This window comes from Lontra canadensis, unplaced genomic scaffold (assembly GCF_010015895.1).
Source record: "Lontra canadensis isolate GAN:19392208 unplaced genomic scaffold, GSC_riverotter_1.0 scaffold100, whole genome shotgun sequence".
Lineage (NCBI taxonomy): Eukaryota > Metazoa > Chordata > Mammalia > Carnivora > Mustelidae > Lontra > Lontra canadensis.
Window position 1 is genome coordinate 121908 of NW_022631094.1, and position 27014 is coordinate 148921.

Here is a 27014-nt window from a genome sequence, read left to right on the forward strand (position 1 = left end):
TGAAGTAGGAAACTCAGCCCAGAGCATGGCATACAGTAGACATTCAACATATATTTGTTGAATAAATGAATTGGCTACAGTGAGCATCTTACAGAAATGTCTTTCATGTGGACGACTACAGCTCTTACAACTTCCTGCCTTCATCCACCTTCCCTAAGCTTAAGACTGAGTGACAGGCTCTAGGGCACAGCTCTGAGGTGCCACAGAACACTGGCTACAGAAACATGAACCTTTACATTCAAACTATTTCATTCAAACCAGTAGTAGGGGAGAACCGAGATCTTTCAATTCTATCCCAAGTTTCTGGGTCATATTCTCAAATAATCTCATTACAAAGTGGGCAAAATTCCTTCTCCACTAGAGGGCCTGTTCACTCACAAAGTTAGAAGAGAAAAATCAGCCAAGAAGGGATAGAGCCTGGGTGGTTCAGTAGATTGGACATCTGACTCTTGATTTTGGCTAGGGTCCTGATCCCAGGGTCATGAGATGGGAACCCTGTGTCGGGCTCTGCCCTCCACAGGCAGTCTGCTTTGGATTCTCTTTCTCCCTCTCTCTCTGCCTCTCCCCTCACTCGTGCATGCTCTTGCTCTCTAAAATAAATAAATCTACCTTAAAAAAAAAAAAAAGAAGATACAGAGGTGTAATTCCCTAGAATCACTGGGATAGGAGCACATCTCACTATAATTTACTATGGATGGAATTCGAATCAGGTCAAGGAAATATGAGAGAAATAGAATATAATATATCCAACATTATGATTATTTCCATTTCTAAATCTAATGACACAGCACAAGACTCGACTTCAGATATGACTCTTGGGTACATCAGGGGTGTGACAGTAGCCTTAGAACCCAAGTACCTACAGTTTCGGGGGCTTTCTCCTCTTCTTTCTCTTTTTCTGTGCTTCCCTCTGTCTGGGTCTCAATGTCAGAATGATCACTGGCTTTCTTTTCAAAATATGAAACTCTGAAAAATACAGAATATGGAAAAGTTAGTTTGTCTTTGGCTTCAACAGAACAGCAATTGCAGAAGCACCAAAACCAGCATTGTCTGAAATCCGGATGGAAGATCAGAGATTTCAAAATCTCTCTGTATTTGCTATATTATATATTAACCTTTTTGGGTTTAGCTCTCATCCTAAAATTGGCTAGATGTGATTTAAGGGATGAATTCATGCAGAGATAAAATATGGGCATAAATCACACCAAACACTTAAAAAACCGTCTCTTTCCATGTACAGTAATACACAGAAATATTTTAAAAATCTGTGTCTTTGTTGTACGTACATGCATGCTTGTGTGTTACATGAGTATGCATCCCTTTATAAAGATCCAGCAGAGAAAGGAAGCCCTTTTGGACCCATCTAAGTTCACAAGTCCTTAAAAACAAACAAATGTACCAAAATTCTTACAGTGAATCATAACCACATGAAAGCCAGCCCAAGGCAAATGAAACAAGAAGAGATTTCTCGTTAATGACAGTGAACTGAACATATGCACATAATTTTTCTGCCACCCTGTACTCCACCAAAATGACTTTTAAAAAGCTATCTACATACAAGAACAAAGAGAAAGGGAGAGGAAATAACAGCAAGAAGATTTGGGGAGTATGGCTATGAGTGGGAATTGACTTGGAAGCCCAGTAAGGCTGGGTCTGAAGTCAACATTAGGGAAAGCCAAGACTTAACCTAATCGACACTGTGGGAAGTAGAAGGATCAGGAGTCAGTGACACCAGGTACCTCTGGATGTGGGGACAAAGGTGGGGCCTGTTTAAGAGGGACTGGAAGTGATGTCTGGGTGGCTCAGTCAGTTGGGCATCAACAGGGTCATGAATTCTGCCCCATGTTGGACTCCACCCTGGGTGTGGAGTCTACTTTTAAAAAAAAAAAAGAGGGTCTAGAATATCACAAATAAGGGCTTTCTGGGTTCAGACATTAGTCAGAAATGAGACATGGGTTGTCCTATAAGGGGAACTTACACACAGAACATTAGGACCCTCAGCCACCTTCTTTTACTCATCTCAAGAACCTCCACATTTGAGAAATGCCCTCAAGGCTGGAGGCTAGAAGAGTATCCTCTGGAGTATGTAACCAGGATAAGGGAAAAGATTGAAAGTTTTTGACACAGCACTTCCCCAAGGAAACCTCTCTAGATGTGCACCAAGAGCTTCAATCAGCTTCTGATACCCTGTAATCCTGCTAAATTTGATCAAACAGCCAAGATTACTAGACATTTAAGGAAAATCTTAATAAGAAACAGAAAAAAGTAACTTACTGAAAACAGAATATCCCAGCAGGGAAATAAATGTCAAAAATATCATTAAGATTTTTAGAGAGATGAGGAAACATTACAACCACAAAAAAATAGAACACAATAAAAAATGAATACTCACAGGTTCTCCTCCACAAAAAAAGGGAAGATGAAAGTTGATCAAATTCATCAGAAAGGAGAAAAAGGGAGAGACAGAGAAAAGGAACAAGGAGTTAAGAAAATTAGAGGAGATCCAATTAAAAAAATAGTAATGCTATAAAGAGAGAACAAAGACAATTGAGGGTAAGAGATCATCACTAAATTAATTCAAGATCATCTCTCAAGAACTGAAGGACATGAGTTTGCAGAATGAAAGATCCCAAGAGCGTCCAGAACAGATGAAAAACAGGCTCACACCAAAGTATGTGAGAAGTCTCATCCCCAAAGATGAGGAACCAGAATGGCAGAGGGTCTTTTTAGCATTAACACCAGAAGCTAGGACACAATGAAGCAAAGCTTTTGAAATGTGAAGGGAAAATTATATCCGATAACAGAATTCTATACCTAGCCAAACTATCCATGAAGTAAAAAGGCAGAAGGAGAGATTTTTAGATATGCAGGTCTGAGAAAATATACTGCCCATATATTCTTTTTCAGTCAGTTAGTGGAAATGTGGTAAGCTTTGTTTGAGAAAAACAACAACAATAACAACACTTAAAAAGAGTAGAAAAGGTGTTGGATTCAGGAAACAGGTGATGGAACACAGGATAGGTGAAGGAATTCCTCAGGGCGAAGGCAAAGGGAGATGCCAAGATGACTGCCATGAGACAGGACCTAGAAAGCAAGTATTCTCCAGAGAGAATACGACTAGACTACTAACATGTCTGAATGCATCTGAGAGAGTTCCTCACTGAGGAAGAGTATGGGGAAAATAAGCAAATTTTAAAGATGTAATTATGCACAGAAGTAAGAAAAAAAAAGTTGTATAAAAAAAGGAAAGGTGTTCAAGACACAGAGCAGAGCTCAACTGAGTACTCCCTGGGTGAGCCTAATAACGTAAAATGCCGAGTAGTTACCTAACTAAATTTCAGTATAGCCAGTTTCGGAGGTGGGGCAGGTAAGTCAGGTCCACAATCATCTGTGTGTGCAATGGGAGGTCAATAGGTTGTGTTCACAATAGGGGGACAACTCAGTAGCAATTTAAGCCTGGTGCATGGAGGGAAATATCAAAAAAGTCACAACCATCACAAATTGCCAAACCTAACTAGTGCACAGACACTATTTCAGGCTAAGCCAGATAAATGGGGTAAGAGCCAGCTGGTATGGAGTTGATGGATGGGCCTTTTTCACGCCACTCATGTATGACCCAGGGTTCTGATCTACTTTTGAATAATCATTTATCTTACTTTTATAGGGCAAATTTTCATCTTGGAGTGACTTTCCCTGCAACTTCTTGACTCTCTTGGGCCACACTTCCTACACTTTCCTCCTTTTTACTTGCTGTCAGTTTAAATTTGTTTAGAAAGTACAAATCACATGAAATATGAATCCTGGAAAACAATGAGGGAAAGAAAAAGACAAATCTACAGTCCCCTTTCCCCACAAATCTCCTAAGAGTTTTCAGAATAAATTTCATGCTCTCTATATCCCTATTTGTCATGATTAAGGAAAACAGCTGAAGACTCACTTGTTTGAGAAAGAGACATGCTAGGTCTTGGGATGTGTTTTCATCATATCCTATACAGCACGTACAAGCCAGGCTGTCCAGGTATCAGGGATTTTATTTCTTGGTTTTCAGTTCTGCCACAGCAAGGGGGAAATCATCATCCTGATACATACCCAGAGAGCATGAGTCTGTTGACTTACCAGTTGTTAAATACTGAGAGAGGGCTGGCTCAGAGAATGGAGATTTAATGCTATTGAGAAAGCAACCCTTTCTAGGTGCTCAAGGTGGGAGACTAAAGACAGCCATCTCAAAGGCATGCCTGACTTCCGAGGGCCATCCGAAGAACTATTGTTACAGGGAAAAGGCTGTGATTATTCTGAAAGCAGGAATTATATACATCATATGAATGATGAGGAGGTATAATTAGTAAATTCCCAAGTTGACACTTTCTTAACACTTTCATCATGAAAGCTAATCATGTTGTCTAAGTACAGATGAATTACTGGCTCAACCTGACTTCTGAGAATGGTGTGCAGAACACAGGAGGGGTAAAAGTGCCTACAAAATACAAACACGCTGATTATTCATGGCTTGTAAAGGTCTCCTTCAAAGGGTAACATTTTCCCTTTAAAAATAGCTTGGTAACTAAGATGTAAAAAGAGTGCTTTTATTTATCTATCTATGCATTGTTACTATGTTTTAGGATTTGCCGAAAAGACAGGACGAATATTTTGCTCCATTAGAATACATGCTACTTGTCTCCTAGAAGTCAACCCTTGAAATTTTCTAAGGGACAACAAGAGGATATGGTGTAAACATACAGGATTCAGAGCCGACGTGCCCTCCACACCTTTTGAAATGCACTGATCATGAAATCAGTCATTGGACCAAAGCCGATGGTGTCTTCCAGGTTAACCTCATCTGAATAAGGAACTTATGTTTCATATTTGACAAAAGATCTTTCTATAGTTGAAAATTTAAATTGTTTCAGAAGCTCCTAGATGGAGCAGTTGGTTAAGTATCCTACTCTTGGTTTCAGCTCAGGTCTTGATCTCAGGATTGTGAGACTGAGCCCTGCCCTGGGCTCTACACTCAGGGTAGAGTCTGCTTGAGACTCTCTCTCTTCCTCTCCCTTAGCCCCTCCTGCCTCCCTCTCTAAAATAAATAAATCTTAAGATGTAAACTGCTTCAGTTAGAAAGTACTTCTCACAGTGCTATAATTTTAAGATTAATAAGCCATTTATAATGTCTGAGAGAATCAATGATGTCATAGTATATTTACGATTAAATGTTGCAATTGCTGGAGCCTTAAAACTATTGCATAACCTCTCCCATATCCTACATAGTTTAGCACTTTGCATTTCTTAAAAGTGCATTTGCACATAGAAATTAATTGACTTCACAACTCTACAGTGTATAAATTTTATCCCAAAGTGGGTGTGTGTGTGTGTTCCCATATATACCATATTCTATGAGGCCAGTATTTCCCTTACACCAAAACCAAAGACATTACAAGGAAAGAAAACTATGGACTGATACAACTTATGAATAAAGATGTAAAAATCCTTAACAAAATTTTAATAACCTAAACTAGCAACATATAGAAAGGATTATACATCCAAGTGGATTTACCCAGGAATGAAAGGTCGGTTTAACACATGAAAATCAATCACTGCAATATATCATATTAACAGAAGTTTAAAAAACCATTAGTTGTCCCCATAGACATGGAAAAAGCATTTCACAAAATTCAAAACTCTTCATGATAAAAAGTACAACAAACTAGAAATAGAAGGGAGCTTCTCAGCCTGATAAAAGCATCTATGAAAACTTGCAGCTAACATCATACTTGATGGTGAAAGGTTGAAGGCCTTCCCCCCCAAACAAGCATGCCTGCTTTCTCCACTTTACTTCACATGTGCTAGAGATTCTAACCAGGGAAGTCATGCAAGAAAAAGAAATACAAGGTACCCTTGCTGGTAAGGAAGAAAGAACACTATTCCTTTGCATAGGACATGATCTTGTATAAAGAAAATCCTAAGGAATCCACTAAAAAACTATTAGTGCTAATACATGAGTTCTAGCAAGGTTTCAGGATACAAGATCAATGTACAATATACAAAAAAGTCAGTGGTATTTCTACACACTATCAAAGAATACTCCAAAAAAGCAATTTAAAAAACAATTTCATGTATAAGAGGGTTTTGAGACTAGAAATCATAGTAACAAATTTCGAAAACTAGTTTAAGACCTGTATACCAAAAATGACAAAACATCATTGAAATACATTACAGATGACCTAATGAAATTATGGGTTATCCTTCACAGATCAGAAGATTTAATATTGTTAAGATGGCATTGCTCCCCAAACCGAACTCCAGATTTGATGCAATCCCTAACAAAATCCCAGCTGACTTTCTTTTTTTCTTTTTAACCAGAAATTAACCAACTTATCCTAAGATTTATACAGAAAAGCAAGAAGCCCAGGACAGCCAAAATAATCTTTCAATTTAAGAACCTATACTTCCTGATTTCAAAATTTAACTGTAGTAATCAAGACAGTGTAGCATTTGCAAGGGATAAACATATAGATCAAAGGAATAAAATTGAAGGTTTAGAATTTAATCTTTACATGCATGGCCAACTGATTTATACCAAGGGTGCCAAGGCAGTTCACCGACGGAGAGAAGGGTCTTTTCAACGAACGGTATTAGGGTGACTGGATATCCACACACAAAAGAAAGAAGCTGGACTCCGACCTCACACCATATACCCAGATGAACTCAAAATGGATCAGAGACCTGACCGTAAGAGCTAAAACTATAAAGCTCTTAGAAGAAAACATAGGAGTGAATCTTTGTGACCCTGGGTTAGTCAATGGTTCATTAGACACAACATCAAAAGCACAAATGACAAAAGAAAAAGAGATAAAGTGGACTACATCAAAATTTAAAAAAAATTTGTGCTGCCAATGAAAGCGCCCAGGAGGTAAAGAGGTAATTCACAGAATGGGAGAAAATATTTACAAATCATATACCCTCAAAAAGGATTTGCATCTAGAATATATAATGAACTCTTAGGACTCAGCAATAAAAAGGCAATCCTATTTTTTTAAATGGGCAATAGATATTTTCAATAGATATTTTCAAAGATGATATACAAAGGATCAACATTATCAGTCATTAGGAAAATGAAATCAAAATCACAATGAGACACCACTTTACATCCATGAGGATGGCTGTCATCAAGAAGGCAGACGATTACAAGTGTGAAGGAGGACATGGAGAAAAGCAGAACCCTCAAACGTAAAATGGCGCAGCTACTGCAGGAAACAGTTTGGTAGCTCTTCAAACCATTCAACACAGAGATGCCAATGGCCCAGCGATCCCACTCCTGCATATATACCCCCGGAGGATTAAAAAAATATGTCCACACAAAAAGTTGTGCAAGAATGTTTACAGCAAACATTATTCACAATAGATAAAAAGTGGGAACCAAAACGTTCACCAGCTATTGAATAAGCAATAGACTACTGACTAGTCACACAATGGACTATTATTTGGCAACAAAAAGGAAATGAAGAACTGATTTGTGCTACAACGTGGATGACCTCTGAAAACACGATGCTAAATAAAGTCAGTCGACCACAAAAGACCACATATCATATGGTTCCATTTGGATGAAATGTCCAGAATAGGCAAATCTGTGGAGACAGAGAACAGACTGCTGGGAGGAATGAGGGATCAGTGTTAACAGGTACTGGGTTTCTTGTTCCAAAACTATAATGTGGTCATGGCTACATAACTGGGAATATTCTAAACTATACTGAAATGTATACCTTAAATGCATGGATTATCTGGTGTCTTAATTTTATCTCCATAAAGCTGTTAAAAAAAGCAATGTATGCATATTTCAAGTTACCTATTTCATACCTTTCTTTGGCTTCCTTGAGTGCAATTCCAAGCTTCTCCACCTTCTGGTTTTCCTCCCTTAGACAAAGCAGGAGCTGGCTCACAGTTAATTTCTCAAATTCCAAATAATTCCTGGCACTTCCTGTAGATTTGCTCCTGTACCAAGAACAGAATAAAGATTAAAAGGTTTTCATCAGAAAACACGAATGTTGAAGTGTCTAAGAAAGTAACTGAAACCAAAGTAAAGGAACTACTTTTTAGAACACTCTCCAAATAATTCTCATCTACAGACCAAACGCAGCTGGCCTGCGACCACCAGGTTCACACTCCTCCACAGTGTCCGGGAAAGGGGTGGGGATTCTGGGGTAGCCTCGCCTTGCACTGGACACACTCACTTCCTCCAAATAGCCAGTGTGCCCACTACATCAGACCCCAGAACCCCCAGGAATGGTAGAGCAGAGGTGGCCCTGGTTTCCGGTGCCCGGCCTTCCTAGAGAACTAGCCTCAAAGAGGATCACAGTCACACAAAGTACACGAACACGTGTGCTGCCTGGCAACACCCAGACTGCTGACCTTTCTCCAACTTGATATTCTCAGGTCAAGAGAAGAAGGTACTTTTTGTTTTTGATTTCAAATAACTATAGCAGAGAAATGTAAGCACCACTGGTATGTGAAATATTTTCCTTGATTTCGCAATCTGATTATATCAACAAGCAGGAAGATGACAAACAAGACCAGGACCACCGGTATGACAGCTACACTTCCCGGATGACCGCAATGATGCTCACGTTCAAGTTCACATGTTTCATACACAGCCGGGATTAAATCCCAGTTCCCGACTTTGAACTCCACACCCAGTTATCAATCTCTGACTCCTTCATATACCTTCAAATGAGGTAAGAAAGCAGTTACTAAAACATAACTGTGCCTTGGGGTATCTGGCCAGCTCAGTCAGAGGAGCGTGTGTCCCTTCATCTCAGGGTTGTGAGTTCAAGCTCCACATTGGATGTAGAGATTACTTAAAAATAAAACCTTAAAAAAACAAAAACAACCTATGGCTTAAAAAAGGAAGTGGCTTTAGCAGGTGGCTACAGATGAAGAGGAAGTGGCTTGGAAATTTCAACCAGGGCCTTCTTCCTTCCCACCACTTCCAGGAAAGTCTTTCGATATTAAAAAGAGCAGGATGGGGGAAAACTGAGGAACTGCTAAGCGAGGAAGCAACTTTCATTTATGCTGACAGCCCTGTTTAATGAAAGATTATTATCTATCACTTATTTTCTACTTGATGCAAGGACTTGGGAGCAAAACTGGGAAAAAAGAAACAGCCTGTTTTTCTAAGTACATTTGTCACATTATGGGAAAAAAGGTATTCAAAGCCCACGAGAGAAGAGATTCCTAGATGAATTTTCAAATAACTGTCTCTTTCAAAGAGACGAACCCAGCAGTAACTTGCATCCGGGGGATGAGCCAACAGCCCATTCCAGGTGAGAGCTGTGAATGACTAGCTCTTCTGCCATCTCTTCTGCCAAACCCCACCGCCCCACCCCCCCACTATTTAAGATGTCTGCTTCTTAATGTCTACTTGGAATAGGTCACCTAGATGTCTGCATCTTCATCTTTTTTTTTTTTAAGATTTTATTTAAATAAATAAAGTAAATACTTGACAGAGGGAACACAAACAGGGGGAGTGGGAGAGGGAGAAGCAGACTTCCCGTGGAGCAGGGAGCCCGATGCAGGGCTCAATTCCAGGACCCTGGGATCATGACCTGAGCCGAAGGCAGAGGCTTAACCCACTGAGCCACCCAGGTGCCCCTAGATGTCTGCTTCTTAATGTCTATTTGGAACAGGTCAACTAGATGTCTGCTTCCTGATGTCTACTTGGAACAGGACAGCTTGAGACTCCACAGGTAAGACATCTGGCCATGGGGTATGTCAGCGTCTTAGAGCACTTACAGTCCTTACTGGAGATCACTCAGGATCAGTCGTCTGGGCTCATTCTGGGGAATGAACAGGGAAGACAAAATGATAACATCCCACTTTATCGAGCTGAACAGCCCAGGCCAGGGCAAAGTGCACCAGTAAACAAATCAGCAAGCATGAGTCTTTTGATTAAGAACAAGTTTGTCTTCTCTTCTCATCCTATGGGACATGAAACACCTCTAAACGGAGTGGTGAGGGTTGAGTTGGCCCACAGAGGGACCACACATTGTTTTTATTCTCTGCCAGCCTGGCTGCAACACTAAATAGCATTCAAACCGGACATTCTTAAAAGGTCCTGGCATGGGGCACCTGGATGGCTCAGTCAGTTAAGTGGCTGCCATCTGCTCACGTCAAGATCCCAGAGCCCTGGGATCGAGCCCTGCATCAGGTTTCCTCCTTGGTGGGGGGTCTGGTTCCTCTCACTCTGCCTCTCCCCCTTCTTGCGCTCTCTCTCAAATAAATAAATAAATAAATTCTTAACAACAACAACAAAAAAAGGGTCCTGGCATCAATTAATGAGAATCAACTTTTGCAGCCCAAGATGTTTGACCTCCTAGCGGCGAGCTGCAAGTGACAAGACCGCCCGGTGTGGGGGCGGCGTAGGGGTTGTCCACTAGCCCTAGCCCTTGTCCACATACGTGTCAATGGAATCAGTTCTTGTTGGTCCAGGACTTGTCCTGATTTCTCTCACTGCCACATCTGCATCTCCTTCCTGTAAAGGCAGAAGTAAAAGGGCTTTACCATGATAATGTCCGCAAGACAAATTTTTTATCAAGAGAAAAAGGCAGTAAGATCAAGAATGTTGATGGCCTGCAACCCAAGGAAGCTACCGACATTTAAATGTGAGATGTTCCAACGAGGTCACTGAAATGGAATGGGAATCTAGCCTTCCCTTACTCTGCACACCCTGTCAGGATTATAAATATCTAGGCCAAGGTGTGAAGGTTCATTTCTCATCCAGAAGAGTCAACCTGACCCCGAACACATGAAAACTTATCTCCTCCCTCTCCTTGGCAGTTCGTTCCCTTCTTTCCCAAGTTAAGGTCACATGGAGCTAGCGAGACCTCCATTCAGCTTCCCTGTACAGGCCTTTAAAATGCAAAATGTCAGAACCTGCTGAAGCAATGTTGAAAAAGAGGCCGTTTTCTATGGGCAAAGCTCACAAAGCACAACGCTGGATCCTAGCAAAATCTGTATACATCACGGGCCATTTAAGTGTACAAGAAGTCCAAGACCAATCAAATGGTAGGAAAGACACTAACAGTCCAATGAGCTAGCAGGAAAGTCTTCCGCAAATGCATGAACAAAGATGGATCTAGACAATTCTGATTGTGTACATTTTTCCTAAAACTTGGGCAGTGTTTTCCAGTTCATAAGAAGCAAGGCAAGAAAAGCATGTTTACACTAAAACTAACTGTCACTCATTGGACAAGTGGAGGAGCATATTGTGCTCACCATGTGCCCCAAAGGAAGAAGCCTCATTTGGAAACTTCTCATATGCTCCTTGGCCTTCCTGAATTTTGCCAGGTATTTGGAGAAGGTGAAAGCTGTTCAATCAAACCTGCATTTCATTATCTTTGGTCATCTGCTGAAAGGGTACTCTGGCAAAGCGTGCTTTCCATTTGGTATTTCAATTCTCCTGATTTCGGCTGCTATGAACGCTCCTGAAGATTTATTAGGGAGCATGGACGGCAAAGTTACTAAGAGCTGTCTCCCCATGCTACTACTCTTCAGTGCAACAAAGGAACTGGAAAGCAAAGGAAGTCACACACTAATAATTCTGACATGCCCAGGAGTTCAGCTTTTTACAAGCTTCCCACGCATTACCTACAAGGTCCATATTTCTCTCTCAGAGACAGTCTCTTTTTTCCTGTCTGATGTACGGTCTGATAAAGCTAACATGCCAGTGGGTATCACCGAGGATCTTATCCTTGTGGGTTTTTCTCCCTCAACATTTAGTATTTTCTAGTGGCGATGAACGAGAGTGGCTCTGTGGCTCCCAGACACGGACACCAGAGATACTCGTCATATGCTCAGGAACGGGCCAGCACATGCCACTTCACTTTCTTTTCGGTTCCACAGAAACGTGTCAGACACCCAGGGCTTCACCCTCAGCTCCTGGAGGTGCCCAGGCAGCTTCTGTTAGAAGCGGGGACAAAGCCAAGGTCAACCCTCAACCACAACCCCAGTGGCACTACTTTCTTTTCTTCACTTCTTGTTTTTAATAAACCAAGGTTTCTCATAAGGCTTGTCTGAAAAGAGGCTTCTATTATTAAAAAGTATTTTAAAGCCATCAGTTTGCCCCACCTTCTCATGAGTCTGTACACCCAAGTGCAGTGCGGGACGCAGTGAAGGACCTTGTCTGGAAAAATGTATGTTTTCTGTTTTGTTTTTTAGATCAGTCACAAGATATCTGATTTATCTGATTATCCTTCCTATGGGAAGGAAAAGAAAAGAAAAACTAACCCTATCCCTTTTGTCATAAAAGATAATCAGTATTCTTTCATTTCAGCCATGATAGCCCTCATGAGTGTTAAGACTTTTTTTTTTTTTTTTTTTTGAGCGCGAAACAGAGAGAGAGTGCATGTGCAAGCAAGGGTAGGGACAGAGGGAGAGAGAGAATCCCAAGCAGGCTCCATGATTCAAGCAGGATCTCATAACCCTGAGACGGGGACCTGAGCCGAAATAGAGAGTCGGACGCTTAACCCACCGAGCCACCCAGGCACCCCTAGGATTATGTCATACTTAAAAACTAGAGCCAGTTTATCTTGGTGATATTGATGCTGAAACTCCCGCCTCTTTGGCTGTGGTGTGTTGAAAAGACATGATGGTAATCTAGGTGTCTAGGTGTCTAGGTGAGATTTTGTAATTTGCTGAAAATGAAATCAAAACCAGGACACTTACAGCTATCCTGATTTCAACAAAGGAGTCTTCAGAAGAGCCCCCCGAATTCAGCTTGAGCTGTAGTTCTGACACAATCCCCAGCAGATCTGCTTTTTCAGCTTGGAGATAGGCCACCTGGGTCTTCAGCTGTTCGAGTTCCTGGTCTGCTTCTACCTTGGGGACTTTGGGGTCCCCAGTGGGGTCCTGGAAATGATGAGAAGCAAAGTGAATGAGCAAATCAAACTAACACCTGGTCATCAAACTCAAGTGTTCCCACACCCCCTGGCAAGACAGCTACACTTTACGGTAGAAAATTCTAGCCTTTTCTTGGAGATATATTGTGATACAACATTTCAAATGGAAGATTTTACATTATTTTATTATATTCAAACAACACAAAGTTAAAATAATCTCATGACAAGAAAGAAAGGCTTTCTCAGCATACAGGATAATATGACATGAAAGAAACCAATCAGACTTTGACAACGGTAAAGTTGTCCAAAACCTCAGAAAATAAGGACAAAACGCTACCAAATCAACCCCTTGCCTTTTTTCTTCCCACACAAAGGCAGACTCACCCTCGCTCTCTCCATACTTGTCATGTATAGTTTGAAGTCAAAGCATCAAGCCATCTCATTACATGAAACATGAATGGTAAAGACAATGCAAAGTCCTAAATTCTCTCAGGCAGTCTGTTACACTCTATGTTGGTGTTTTTTTAGGCTGCTAAAAGTAAGCCCAGGGAGAAATAAGAAAACTGAAAATTTGGAGGCTGCTATGAAAGGTAAAAAAATTAAATTTCAGGCTATGTCAACACGAAGAATAAATACTCCTATTTACTAATAACAAGTATGTGTTGCATTCCTCTTATTACACTTACTACCTGTGACAAAGTCCTAAGAGAAAGGGTCTGTTTAGATGCAGTGTTTTCATCTGGGAGCAGAGAAAACAGATTCCAGTCCACAGCCTGCTAATTGCTGTCACCCTGAGCAGATTTACTTAATGTCTTGGCCTCGGTTGTGTTGGGTTAGAAAGGAAGACATGGTCCCAAGTGGTCTCCGTGGTCCCTTCCAGCCGTGACCTAGGAGGCCTCTCTGATTCCCTCCTCAGGAAACCTTCATTGTGTTTATGGGCATGGTGCCACCAGAAATCCACACTTGAGGTTATCAGAGCATTACAACACAGCAATTCTCTCTCTCTCTCTTTCTCTCTCTCTCTCTCTCACACACACACACACAGATACACACACCCATCTCCATGATAGATTTCCTAAGGAACCAGAAATAGACCTAAAGGCTGTTAGGAGAACCAAAAAGCATCAAAAGGATTTGCATAAACCAGTTGGTCCCTGAAATATTGAAACCTGGAGAGAAAGGTATTAATATGCAGCACGGGACTATCTCTCACACCAGTGAGATCATGTTCTTGCTTCACTGGGAGTGTTCCCTTGCAGGAAACGACCACAGGCCTGAGAGAAAAGAACTCATTGTGAAGCTGAAGAGTTAGATGTGCAGGGAAAGGTTATCAGCCTGGGCATCCTCTCTTGGTAATGACTCATTCTAAAGAAATGAAACTGTGAAAGCGGTAGAAAGTCAAAGGAGAGGCCCTACTTAGCCTGGACTAGGAAGCAAGCAGGTAAGGGCAAAGTCAGGGTCTATTAGGTATCTTCACATTTTCCTGCTGGACCCCTCTGAGGACATTTTATAGAATGGATTTAAAAAAATGTTTTTTTTTTTTTTTTAAGAAAGAGTGAGTGTGTTAGTGGGGGTGAGGAGGGACAGAGGGAGGGAGACAGAATTCTAAGCAGGTTGCACACCCAGTGAGGAGCCCAACTCGGGTCTTGGTCTCATGACCCTGAGATCATGAACTGAGCCGAAATCAAGAGTCAGATACCCAACTGACTGAGCCACACAGGCACCTCAGAATGGATTTTTATAACCACCTTGGCGTAAGTGTAGGAAACAGAGTTTTAAGCAAGTGTCTGATGACAAGGGATATAAGGCCATGATTCTAGAATCTCAGACTTGTCAGGGTAATCTTCTTTTTTACAAGGGTGAGGATCTTTTGACTAACTTGGGAAATTCCTATCTACTTATTTGGCCATAAAATACCTTACAAGGTAACATTTTAAATCTCTCTTCATTTCACTACTGAGACTCCTTTCAATCCTTTCCTGGACTAGAACTCACATGTTGTTGTTGGTTTTTTTTTTTTTAATTTTTTATTTTTTCAACGTAACAGTATTCATTATTTTTGCACCACACCCAGTGCTCCATGCAATCTGTGCCCTCTACAATACCCACCACCTGGATTCCCCAACCTCCCACCCCCCGCCCCTTCAAAACCCTCAGATTGTTTTTCAGAGTCCATAGTCTCTCATGGTTCACCTCCCCTTCCAGTTTCCCTCAAATCCCTTCTCCTCTCCATCTCCCCAGATATGGACCCTCAACTCTATGGTCAATTAATCTTCGACAAGGAAAAAATATACAGTGGAAAAAAGACAGTCTCTTCAATAAATGGTGCTGGGAAAACTGGACAGCTATATGCAGAAGAATGAAACTCGACCATTCTCTTACACCGTACACAAAGATAAACTCAAAATGGATAAAAGATCTCAACGCGGGACAGGAATCCATCAGAATCCTAGAGGAGAACATAGGCAGTAACCTCTTTGATATCAGCCACAGCAACTTCTTTCAAGATATGTCTCCAAAGGCAAAGGAAACAAAAGCAAAGATGAACTTTTGGGACTTCATCAAGATCAAAAGCTTCTGCACAGCAAAGGAAACAGTCAAAAAAACAAAGAGGCAACCCACGGAATGGGAGAAGATATTTGCAAATGACAGTACAGACAAAAGGTTGATATCCAGGATCTATAAAGAGCTCCTGAAACTCAACACACACAAAACAGACAATCATATCAAAAAATGGGCAGAAGATATGAACAGACACTTCTCCAATGAAGACATACAAATGGCTATCAGACACATGAAAAAATGTTCATCATCACTAGCCATCACGGAGATTCAAATTAAAACCACATTGAGATACCACCTTATACCACTTAGAATGGCCAAAATTAGCAAGACAGGAAACAACATGTGTTGGAAAGGATGTGGAGAAAGGGGAACCCTCTTACACTGTTGGTGGGAATGTAAGTTGGTGCAGCCACTTTGGAGAACAGTGTGGAGATTCCTCAAGAAATTAAAAATAGAGCTTCCCTATGACCCTGCCATTGCACTACTGGGTATTTACCCCAAAGATACAGATGTAGTGGAAAGAAGGGCCATCTGTATCCCAATGTTTATAGCAGCAATGGCCATGGTCGCCAAACTGTGGAAAGAACCAAGATGCCCTTCAACGGACAAATGGATAAGGAAGATGTGGTCCATATACGCTATGGAGTATTATGCCTCCAGAAAGGATGAATACCCAACTTTTGTAGCAACATGGACAGGACTGGAAGAGATTATGCTGAGTGAAATAAGTCAAGCAGAGAAAGTCAATTATCATATGGTTTCACTTATTTGTGGAGCATAACAAATAGAACTCACATGTTTTATTCTCTCTGATCAAACTCAACACCATGATTTGTTATCTTTCATTACTTTTGAATGCTTGCCCTTGACCTTCAAGCAACACAATGGCTCTCCTTGTGTACTTGTATCATGTCTCCAACTTGCTGTCATGGAAATCCGCCCAGGCTACCATGCATTTTATAATCCTAGAAGAAATACCCAGCTAATGATCTCTACCTAGCAATCTGTACCATTAAAAGTTAAAAAGTTCTCTCTACAGATGATAATAATGTATAATTCTGTGAGTTGGACAGAACCATGAAAACCTCAGCCTCACCCTGAGGATCAGAAGGCAGATCTCCAAAAGAAATGCCCTATTCACTTTCGTTGTGTGGCACAGAACACGTGAGAGGCCCTGGTGGCTGGAAGGTCCTCCCTGGAGAGATGCAGCAAGGATGGGTTAGCAAGAGTGAGAAAAGGCAGGGTCTGGGAGAGCTTTAAGTCAGGAAGACGACAGCCTAAATTGTACAAATCATCTCAACTGGTCCATGAAATAAAAATTAAAGAAGAGGCAGGGAGGCAATAAGCAGGCCTGGGAGGCACATTTCTGGGGAGAGAAGGCTGATGACCAAGGGTATTAAAGAGCCATAAATGTCTCTTTGTCCAAGTACCCATGTCCTCTGTTGCGAGGACTCACTTCTGAGTCATGCTTATAGCTTGTTTCAGCTATCTTCTGCATTGAAAGAAGCTGTCTGGAGCTCCAGCTTCTTCTCTCCATCTCTTCCAATACTGGGACTTCTTAGGAAAATGCATACACAGATGATTTCAAGCAAACTGCTCTGGAAGCTTCTTTCTGGGCTTCAGTGTGATAGGCCCCAACAGACTGATGCCAACTGTCAGCTCACACCCCAAAAGCCAAAGGAGGAAAACAGTGTAAGATATTTTCTGGGGCACCTGGCTGGCCCAGTCAGTTAAGCATCTGACTTCGGCTGTGGTCATGATCTTGAGGTCCTGGGATCAAGCCTCACTTTGGGCTCTGCGCTCAGTGGGGAGTCTGCTTGTCCCTCTGCCCTTCTGCCCAGCTTGTACACTCTTTCTCTCTCAGGTAAATAAAATTTTAAAACAAAGGTATTTTCTTACAGAGAGTAGAAAATTATTCAGATATCCTAGCTGATCATTTTTTCAGAGTATTCTACCTTGCAAATATTTAGATACCGAGAGATTTCCCCCAAAGAAGTAACTTAATGTTTTTTGAACTATAAGACAAGTTGAAGCATTAGATGTGATAGAGCTAATCAGCAATGAATCATTTCCTACACAAACATAAGTTTATTCAAGCAGAATGTTCACACGGTCCCATAAGCAGGGATCGATGAGTAAAGCCCTGATATAAAGCACAATAAAGTACCCTAAACAACTTTTCATTCTTCAGGTTATTCCATATTCCCCCCCACCTTTTTTTCCCTCTTATCTTTCTTTGTTTGCATACTTTACCCAAGAAATCAGAGATCAACAGGGTTCAAGGTATCTTAAGGAACATCTCTGAAGTCTGGGTTTCTATCCTCCCTGAATCAAATCAGTGGTCCATCCCTCAGGGGGTTGCTAAGTTCCAGGTCAGGAAAACAAGGAACAGCAGATGCCCCGCCTAAGGAACAACCAGTCCTCAGAATATGAGCGGATGCTTCAGATGGGTTCTGATACATATTTTCTCACTAACAACTTTGGCACCCACTCTTGGCCATGAGCACATTTCTCAGGTTCTTTGGGTCAATGAAAATGTGGCAAACTGACAGCCTCCTATCACAACATGATAAGTATTGCACCATTTTTCAAAAGTAGATGTAAAAAAGAAAAGTAGATGTAAAATGTAAAGTGAGGAATCTCTATTTTAGACTTAGGAAAAGACTAAACTAGTAAGTAAAACTTGGGAGTAATAGTTTTTTTTTATGTAATTTTCTATCAGACATAAACTAAAAGCTGACACTTGGATGGTTCGAGGCAGAGGTTCTCCTGCACGGTCTATAATGAATACAAAATACTGATTTATAACCACAACCTTCTTTTGACTATAATCAATATGGTCAAAACCCTCCCCCAGGGGCACCTGGGTGGCTCAGTGGGTTAAAGCCTCTGCCTTCGGCTCAGGTCATGATCCCAGGGTCCTGGGATCGAGCCCCGCATCGGGCTCTCTGCTCAGCGGGGAGCCTGCTTCCTCCTCTCTCTCTGCCTGCCTCTCTGCCTACTTGTGATCTCTGTCAAATAAATAAATAAAATCTTTAAAAAAAAAACAAAAAAACAAAAAAACCCTCCCCCAACAGATTTCCCTCCCCCAACAGAGACTGCACACGACCCTTGAAACTGAAGCCACCTTCTCAGGAAGAACAGTTCTCTCAAATGATGCAAAATACTCATCTAGCCTGAACCATGAAAGGTTTTGATCTAGAAGTCTAGATAAGGAAGATTCCACTCTAAATATTAATAAAATAAAATAAAATCGCAACTGATTAGTCTGCTCACCTCAAGGGGCTTTTCCATTTTCCCTTTTAGTTTTTCAAGTTCTTCCTTCAATTTTTCATTTTCGTGACTCAAAGCCATGAGGCGCTCTTTGGCTTCTTTGCTCTGTATCTCAAAAAAGAGGCGTTCTTCCTTCTGTTTCTCTGTCCAGGCTGAAAGCTCTTCAAATCGCCCTTTCATTGCCTGATTATTTAGCTTCATGGCTTCTGTATGGGGTTCAGAGTGAGAGTGTCACACATCAGACTCGATTTGATGAATCCAACCTCCAACCACCCTCATCACTTAGCTGTGAATCTAAAGAAGCCCTCCTTGGCCTGGACCCCAGGGTTGGCAGGAAATGTAGGAAGTTGAGTGATTTTTGCTTCCAGACAAGACTCGGGGGCCTAATGTCATTTCTAGTCCTCCAAAGACTCCAGAAAATAAAACTAGTTTGGGTTCCACCATGACGGCACACACGCTAGAGCACTGATTTGAACACAGGTCCTGCCAGAAGCCATGGCCGGAGATCCCAGAACGCGTTCTATGAACAGGGTCATATTTAGAACTCTGTAATTCTTCCTTTCTTTCCAAAGGGACTCTATGTCTTTATACCATTTCCCCGGGGTGTGTAAATACCTTTTATTCTTACCTGTATCCCAAAAGTAAACAATGGAAACAATTTTAGCTTTACCAAAAGCTAAACTCTGTGCTCTTTCTCCCGCTAGTGAAAGAGAGAGAAGGGAATTCACCAACAAGCTTTTTGACAGAGAGATGCTGTTCATGAAGGCCCAGGGTGAATGAAGAAATGTGGTGGCCAGGGGCTTCTCACCTTTGAGCTGATGGTTCTCAATCAGGAGCTCCTTCATCTGCCGCAGCAGCTCCTCTGGGGTGAACGTGTCCAGGTTTGGGTGAGCCAGGTTGGGGGGCCCATTTCCTGTGGTTTCGTTGGGGCTGTCCCCCTTTTCAGTCAGGCAGCTAAGCGGTTGGTGGGACATGGCTGCAGGACCTAGGGAAACGTCACAGACTGAAGAGAGAGCTGTCTTCCCGCTGCAAGGGGCTCCCCTGAGTCCCACAAATCCATGGGCAACTGCTAGTGTGCATTCCAAAAGCTGCCTCCTTCCTCTCCAATTCTTTTTTGGACATTTTTGGCTCTTCCCTTTTAAACAAAGAGGTGTATTCTAGCCTCCATGCGTTGTGAGTGTGCCCATGTGTCTGTGTGCGTGGGTGCGGCAAGGGCCTGAGGGATGGAGGAGGGAGAGAAGAGCATGAGAATCAGGGATCCTAACAGGAATTCAAGGCTTCCAAATGTACATTTGTAGATATGGGTAAAGTATCATTAAATTGGTTTTCCTATGCAAATCTTTCAAGCTCAGATCTTTTTGTTTTGGGTGAACTGCACATAAAGCTGTTAAAAAAATCTCCATATTTTATCTCTTGAATTTTTGGCTAAGAGGAAAGGGAGAAGGAACATTTTTTGGATGCTTACTACATGCTGAATCACCGCAGCCAACACGTCAGTTTCTAATCCTCACTAAAACCCAACTGGATGGCTACTTGACAGGAGACCGAGCTGAGCTCACAGCGGTGTTAGGGCTCAGCTGAGGTCACTTCAGAAGAGGTTTGAACTATAGGAGTATGAATAATACCAAAACCCAGCTCCGTCATACAATAAAGATGCTACTGAATATTTAGGCTTCAATATTCAATAATTCTGCAAGGCATCCTAAAAAGACTAAGAAACCTTGCTCACTTATTGCATATTCTGAGAATATTTTAAGCATACCACTTTATTTTTTAGAGAGGTCAATGTGGACGTAAATGAGATAGACAAGACAAGAAAGACAAGATGGACAAAAATAAGATCCGTTTATGCATGCCCTACCACCTGGGCAAACATACGAATCTCATCTAACAACTGGTAGCATGCTACACGCAAACATTTTCTTTTTTGCGCTTCATGATGATCATGATAAGCCTTGTCGTGGAAGATGAAGAAGGATAAGTGCCCTCTTTCTGATACAGCACCATATCATTAACAGCTAGGAGCACGTTTGGTGACTATTAAAATGCAACCAAACAGACAGGTTGTGGTACAGTGCTTTTTCCCCACCCGCAATGGAAGCAATGCCTGGGGTTCTCTGGAGGCCCCCTGGACCCAAGAGCCTGGTGATCTGCTTTTGGTCTGAAGGAACCTGCAGGTCATGAGGGACAGTACCATGACAGGACAGCAGACTCCAGCTTCTCCCCTGAGCAGCCACCTTAAGGAGAGGCACTCCCATGAAATTCTTTAAGGAGGATGTCAGTTTCTGAAGTGAAAAGCATTGACGAGGCATACTATCACACTGTGGGCCTCTGGAAGGTAGCCTATGTTCTACATATCCTAATGCATTAGTAAAGTGGTCTAGTGCTGAGGTGGGATCCTAGTATTCAGTGATGAGAAGAGACTGCTTTTGGTTTCCCCAATAAAATAATCTGGATGAAATAATTTAAAAGGGAGAAAGCCAGTTTCTGGATTTCTGTAACATTTGTTTTTGCACAGTATGATGTTGGAGCTAACCTTTCATAAACATGGGTTTTTACAAAATAATAGGAATACTAAAGAGACCTAAAGATAAAATCCTCACAATGTGCCCCAATGTTTAGAGCAGCAATGTCCACAATAACCAAAATATGGAAAAAGCCCAGATGTCCATTGACAGATGAATAGATAAAGAAGATGTGGTATATATCTGCATGGAATATTACTCAGCCATGAAAAAAAAATCTTGCCATTTGCAACGACAAGGATGGAACTAGAGAGTATTAAGCTAAGCGAAATAAGTCAGTCAAAGATAGAAAAATACCACATGATTTCATTCATGTGTGGAATTTAAGAAACAAAACAGAGGAACATAGGGGAAGGGAAGGAAAAAAAAAACAAGATAAAAACAGAGAGGGAAGCAAACCATAAATCTTAAATCTTAAATCTAGGGAACAAACAGAGGGTTGCTGGAGGGGAGGTGGGTGGGGGATGGGGTAATTAGGTGATGGGCATTAAGGAGGGCACTTGACAGAATGAACACAGGGTGTTCTTTTTTTTTTTTAATTTTATTTTTCTGAGATAGAGCACAAGTGGAGGGGAGGGGCAGAGGGAGAAGGAGAAGCAGGCTCCCCGCTGGGCAGGGAGCCTGTCATAGGGCTCCAGCACAGGACCCTGAGATCATGACCTGAGCCAAAGGCAGACACTTAACCAACTGAGTCCCCCAGGCGCCCCAGCACTTCGTGTTCTGTGCAACTGATGAATCACTAAATTCTATCCCTGAAACTAACAGTACACTATATGTTAAATTGAATTTAAATAAAAAATTTTAAAAACCTTACAATATGTATCATTTACTTGTCAACTGTCCAGTTTGCTTAGAAATTCAATGATTATAATACACTTTGCAAAAGCAAATGGAAACATTCAACAGATTTTTTTTTAAGTTCCTAAGCAGTTCTCTAGAGATGTGCTTAATTTCATTTTAGTACATACACATTTCTCCTTAATTGTTTTTCCAAGAAAGAGGAAAGGGGAGAGAAGAGGGAAGGGCAGGGGAGGCAGGGAAGAGGAAGAGAGGGGAGGGGAGAAAAGAAAGATTTTCTCTTGAAAATTATCCAGGTTATTTTTCCTCTTCAACTTTCCTTTATACTTCCTTTAGACATCCACAACAAAGTTAAAACTGGTTCTAGCTTTTTTATCAGGGCTTCTAACTTTTTCAGGTTGCCCAGATTTTAGGACATGAAGGGGAAAAGCAGGGTCACGCTAGGGGACAGTATAAAAAACACTGGCTGCCTTACCCAGATGTGTGACCTCTTATGATAATTTACGGACTTGTCTAGCGAATGATGATCATTACATTTGCTTTTAGCTCAAAAACCCCATGAAAAGTATTCTTGAATTTCTAGGAAGATCCAACCCCCCCATCCAACACACACAACCCAGCACCATCATGGCCATGCCACCATATGTATTATATGCCTGTCCTAATCACAGCAAACACTTCATTATCCAGCATTGTTAGGAAAAATTATTTGGTAATTCAAATGTCATAGGAAAATAAGAAGTTAGTGTATATGCCAAACATAAGCATGTAAATACTTATTACCAAATTGTTACCAAAAGCAACTTAATTGTTTTTTGGTGACCCAAAGAGCACCCTATGATTTTAGGTATTTTGGGGGGCATCATTATGAGTTATGAGTACAGTGCCTATGTGAAATGTCTATTGGTAGAGCACCGTTTAGGGAAAGCTGAATTCTCTAAGTCTTTAACATCGGTTTAAGCTACATTCAATTGAACAAATACAGAGATGAATTATAAATTCTTGCACACATTTCCAAAGGTTATAGAAATTGAAACTAAGCCATTTATTCCAAGGTTCTATCCATTAACAGAATTGTTTTTCTTTTTTTTTTTTTTTTAGTAACAGAATTTCTCATAAAAATCCAACTAACCTGGATCTGAAACATGTCTTTTTTTTTCTTTCTTTTGTTTCTTTAATATAAGTTCTATGTCCAACATGGGGCTTGAACTCATTGCTCTGAGATCAAAAGTCACATACTCTACTAAGTCAGCCAAGCATCCTTGAAACACGTCATTTCTAAGCAAAGGTGATATTTAACTACAGAAGGGTGAATTAAGCAAGCACAGGATTTATCAAGATTTCACCAGTGAGGAAGACAGCAAACTACCTGGAAGAATTTCCTTGATTTTATTCCCAGTCCTATTTGAATTCTTAACTATATTATCATTTTTAATTCCAGAGGTCAAGTAGCAATGACTTGACTCTGTGGATGTGGGCATGAGCTTAAATCTCATTTCTGAGTTGGCCTTACAAATGATCCAGTCCAACTTCTTATTCGATGCAAGAATCTCTTATCTGGTTTCCATGGAAGAGGGTCATACAGACCGGGCCTGAAAGGCTTCAATGACAGAATATATGAGCAATGACTTTGGCAGGCAACACAGCCCATTCTGTTCCAGGACCATTCCCATCATTAGAAAGTCATCCTATATTGAACAGAAATCTGCCTTACACTGACTTGCACCCACTGGACATTGGACCAGTGCCCACTGGTCATGCAGAATAAGTCCAGGCCCTACCCTGGTGTGTTCTAAACTGGCTTAATAAAAATTCACAGGTTCAATCCCTGCATGAATAAATTAATTTTAAACAGTAAAAACCTATTTCTTGATCAGAGACATTAGGTGGCTGAGATTGTAGAATCATGGCCTTATAACCCTCGTCCTCAGACCCTTGCGTAACACTCCGTGTCCTACGCTTATGCCAGCGTGGGGGGCTGAGTGTTATCCCAAGATTACATCAACTAAAACCATCATCATCCTGGTAAAAGAACTCAAAGCCTGTATCCAATGAAGGGGGAAAAAGCAGCTTCGCTTTTCATGCCAGAAATGGTATTCTGATTTTGTAATTTGCTAACCTACAGAAAATGGAAATCGATTTACCCTTCTCAACGTAAGTGAGAGTATCCGGATTCTCTCCATTGGAGTCTCATGGGTCAGTAAGTTGCTGGTACTTCCTCCTCCTTCCCATCCTTGCCAGCTTAGGTCAGGCCCTCCGTGTCTTGTCTCAATTACAGTAGCGATGCACTCCACAGAGTACAGGATTTTTGTCTGTTCTGTGCACCACTGTGTCCCCGGCATCAAGAATTCTTGCTGAGTAGTTACCTACGCGGTCTGTGTGGCCTCTTTCTAGCGCAGTCCCCATACCACTACAGATTCTTTCCCAGCATGAGGTCACCCTCCTGCTGAAAACCCTTCCCATGCAAGGCAGAATGCCAGCTCCTAAATGAGAAAAACGTGGCCTTTCAGAGCCTGGCCTCCACTTACTCACCGGTATCATCTCTCGTCACCATGCCACTGGCACGCAAGGCACATGAAAGAGCTCACAGTTTCCCGCTCTTTTCCGCTTCTTTGCCCTTATCTCTGTTCTCCCCTCTGCACAAAATATCTGGCCCCACGTCTGCCCTGGCAAATACCTACCAGACAGCTCCATGTCCAGCTGAGATAGATGGCTGTGTAAAACAGACTGTTCTTTCCTCTCAGTACCCAGTAGCACTGGGCTCTTTCTGCAAAGTTCTACGATCATCCCATTCCAGGAGATCTTCCGTCAAACTTCAGGGAAGGTCTCTATTTTATTCTACCTTGTGAGCAGCGCACAGCAGGCTCTCAGTCAATGTTCGTTGAAATGAAATGAAAATACAGTGCAATGAGGTATTTTAAGGTCTAGCACTAGTAAGACACTTTCTGCTCTATAGTGACAAACCCAGCACGCTAGTATTATGAGTTTTTCTACAACTCTACGGCACTCATTCCTTAATTCTTGACCTCAAGTTTTAAAACGTGTTTTGAAAATTAGCACTGTTTCTTTTATCATCCCCAAAGGTATCTGAGTGTCATTTCATAACACACATCCTATTATCCCAGCCTCATATACATGTCAAAATGAAAACCTTTAAAACAATATTTTCTTCTGAAACAGACTTCACTTCTCAAAAACAGAGTTTAATTTCTTCCTTTTCCTTTGGATTTACTAATCCCACTGATTCCAAGGAACATATCAAATAGTTCAGGTCTCTATAAAATTCAGGAAAAGCAGAGCTTGGAGAGGAAAATACCCATGTATCCTTACTTAAGGGAGAGGGTTCTGAAGGAAGGTAATACAATGGCCAATTTCTTTCGAGAATAAAGTTTGTTTTTGTTTTTTGGAGGAGTTAGTTGGACTCCACAGCATAATATGCAACCTGAGATCAGTTACCAAAAAAAGACGTTATTTTTATAATGTTGTACATAATATACAAAGAACCACTAGAAGTGGCCCAGTAGAAAAACATATCAGTCACTCGGAAGATTCCTGTCTCTGTCCTCTCTCTCCAGGCCAAATTTAAACTTCACTTGCCTTGTCCATTCCTAGGGCAGTTCCTGGCCTTTACCTCTGCCCCAGGATCTCTCCAGCCCAGCACAAACTGGGCACATCCTGGGAGGTAGCCAGGGTTCCCTAGTTCTTCTCTCCCTAGGCAAAGAGCAAGGGGAGGGGCTGGTTCTTGTGTTAACAGCGCTGCTCTTGCTTACCAGATCTGAGGCTTTTGAGGTCCTAATACCTCCTTACTGGACCACGGTTCTGTTTTCCACTACATCCTTCAATAGTTCGGGGGCATACATTTCCATACAACAGTTTTCCTGGAGGAGGAGGCCAGACCAGAATCTGGGTTTCGTTTTCTCTTAGCGATGCTGACTCTGCCTCCAGCTTACACATTTCCCACAGGAAAAACAATTCCTCTGGGGTTCTCAGCCTCATGGAGCATTCATGGTCTATGTACATATATACACACAAACACATACACACACACATGCTCTCCCGGACACAATGGTTTATGAAGATTCCTTTCAGCTGTTCAGAAGTCCCCAGCACCTTAGAGAGAGAGGTCACCTGTTCCTTAGTGTCCCTGGGCCACCTCAAAAAGCTAGAATAGTTTTCGTTTCTCAAAGGTATACATTTAACCACTTCCTATATAATGAGGAACTGGCTGTAATCATTCCCAACCTGCGGGAGGATGTCACCCTCAAACAACCTCCGTGACCTACAGAGGAAGTCACTGGCGGCCAACGGGGCCGGTAAAAAAAGGGGGGGTGGGGGGGCTTTGGGAGGGCCGCCCCGCTGCCCTTTCCCACCAGGTCAGAATTCGCCCAGGCCCGGAAACCCTCCCGGGGGAGAGGACGTCCCATCCCTCGCCATCGCACCCGACAGGCTCCGGCGTCGCAGGGAACGGGGCCGCGGGAACAGCTTCCAAGGCGGAAAGGGAGCCGCCACCTCTCCAAGCCCCTGCCCGCCCTCTGCCCCAGCTCACCCCGCGCCCGCGCTCTGGCCTCTATCGGGGTCACTGCTCTCTCGGCATCGTGCCCGCTGGGGGAGGGCTCCGGACCCGGGTGCAGACGCGGACTAGGGGACCCGCCAGGGGCAGCGATCCGGGCTCGGGGAGCCTCTGGCTGACTTGCGGCCTCGAGACCCCGCCCAGCGCCGCTCAGCTGACCGCCGCGCGGGCCTCCCCGCCCCCGCCGGGAATTTCCCGGGCCCCGCCCCGCAGTCGCGCCCCCACAGACCCCGCCCCCTCCTCCGGGTGCGCGATCCCAGCCCCGCCGCTCGCGCTGGTAGGGGTCCCTGCCTGGGAAATGAGGGCTAAACGGGTCCGTGAACTGCCGTGACTGGCGGCGCTCACGTAAACAGATAATTAATTAAAGGATGTGCGGAGTCGGTCTCCTCTGCTGGGATC

At 42.3% G+C, this 27014-nt stretch overlaps 1 protein-coding gene across 3 annotated transcripts in view; it reads right to left on the bottom strand.

Moving 5' to 3' along the window:
• The window catches only part of OPTN (optineurin), a 44133-nt gene extending 17379 nt beyond the window's left edge, over positions 1-26754 (bottom strand). The window contains exons 1-8 of one of the 3 annotated variants that reach the window (XM_032837789.1): positions 26592-26754; positions 25816-25923; positions 19531-19707; positions 18726-18928; positions 12712-12894; positions 10446-10519; positions 7849-7983; positions 864-966 (exon numbers count right to left, since the gene is read on the bottom strand). In XM_032837789.1, coding sequence (XP_032693680.1) covers positions 864-966; positions 7849-7983; positions 10446-10519; positions 12712-12894; positions 18726-18928; positions 19531-19696 — 864 coding nt within the window. In that variant the 5' untranslated portion in view covers positions 19697-19707; positions 25816-25923; positions 26592-26754. The remainder of the gene's footprint in view (positions 1-863; positions 967-7848; positions 7984-10445; positions 10520-12711; positions 12895-18725; positions 18929-19530; positions 19708-25815; positions 25924-26591) is intronic. The other 2 variants (XM_032837790.1, XM_032837788.1) reach the window with 2 other exon arrangements.
• Between the last annotated feature and the right edge of the window lie 260 nt (positions 26755-27014).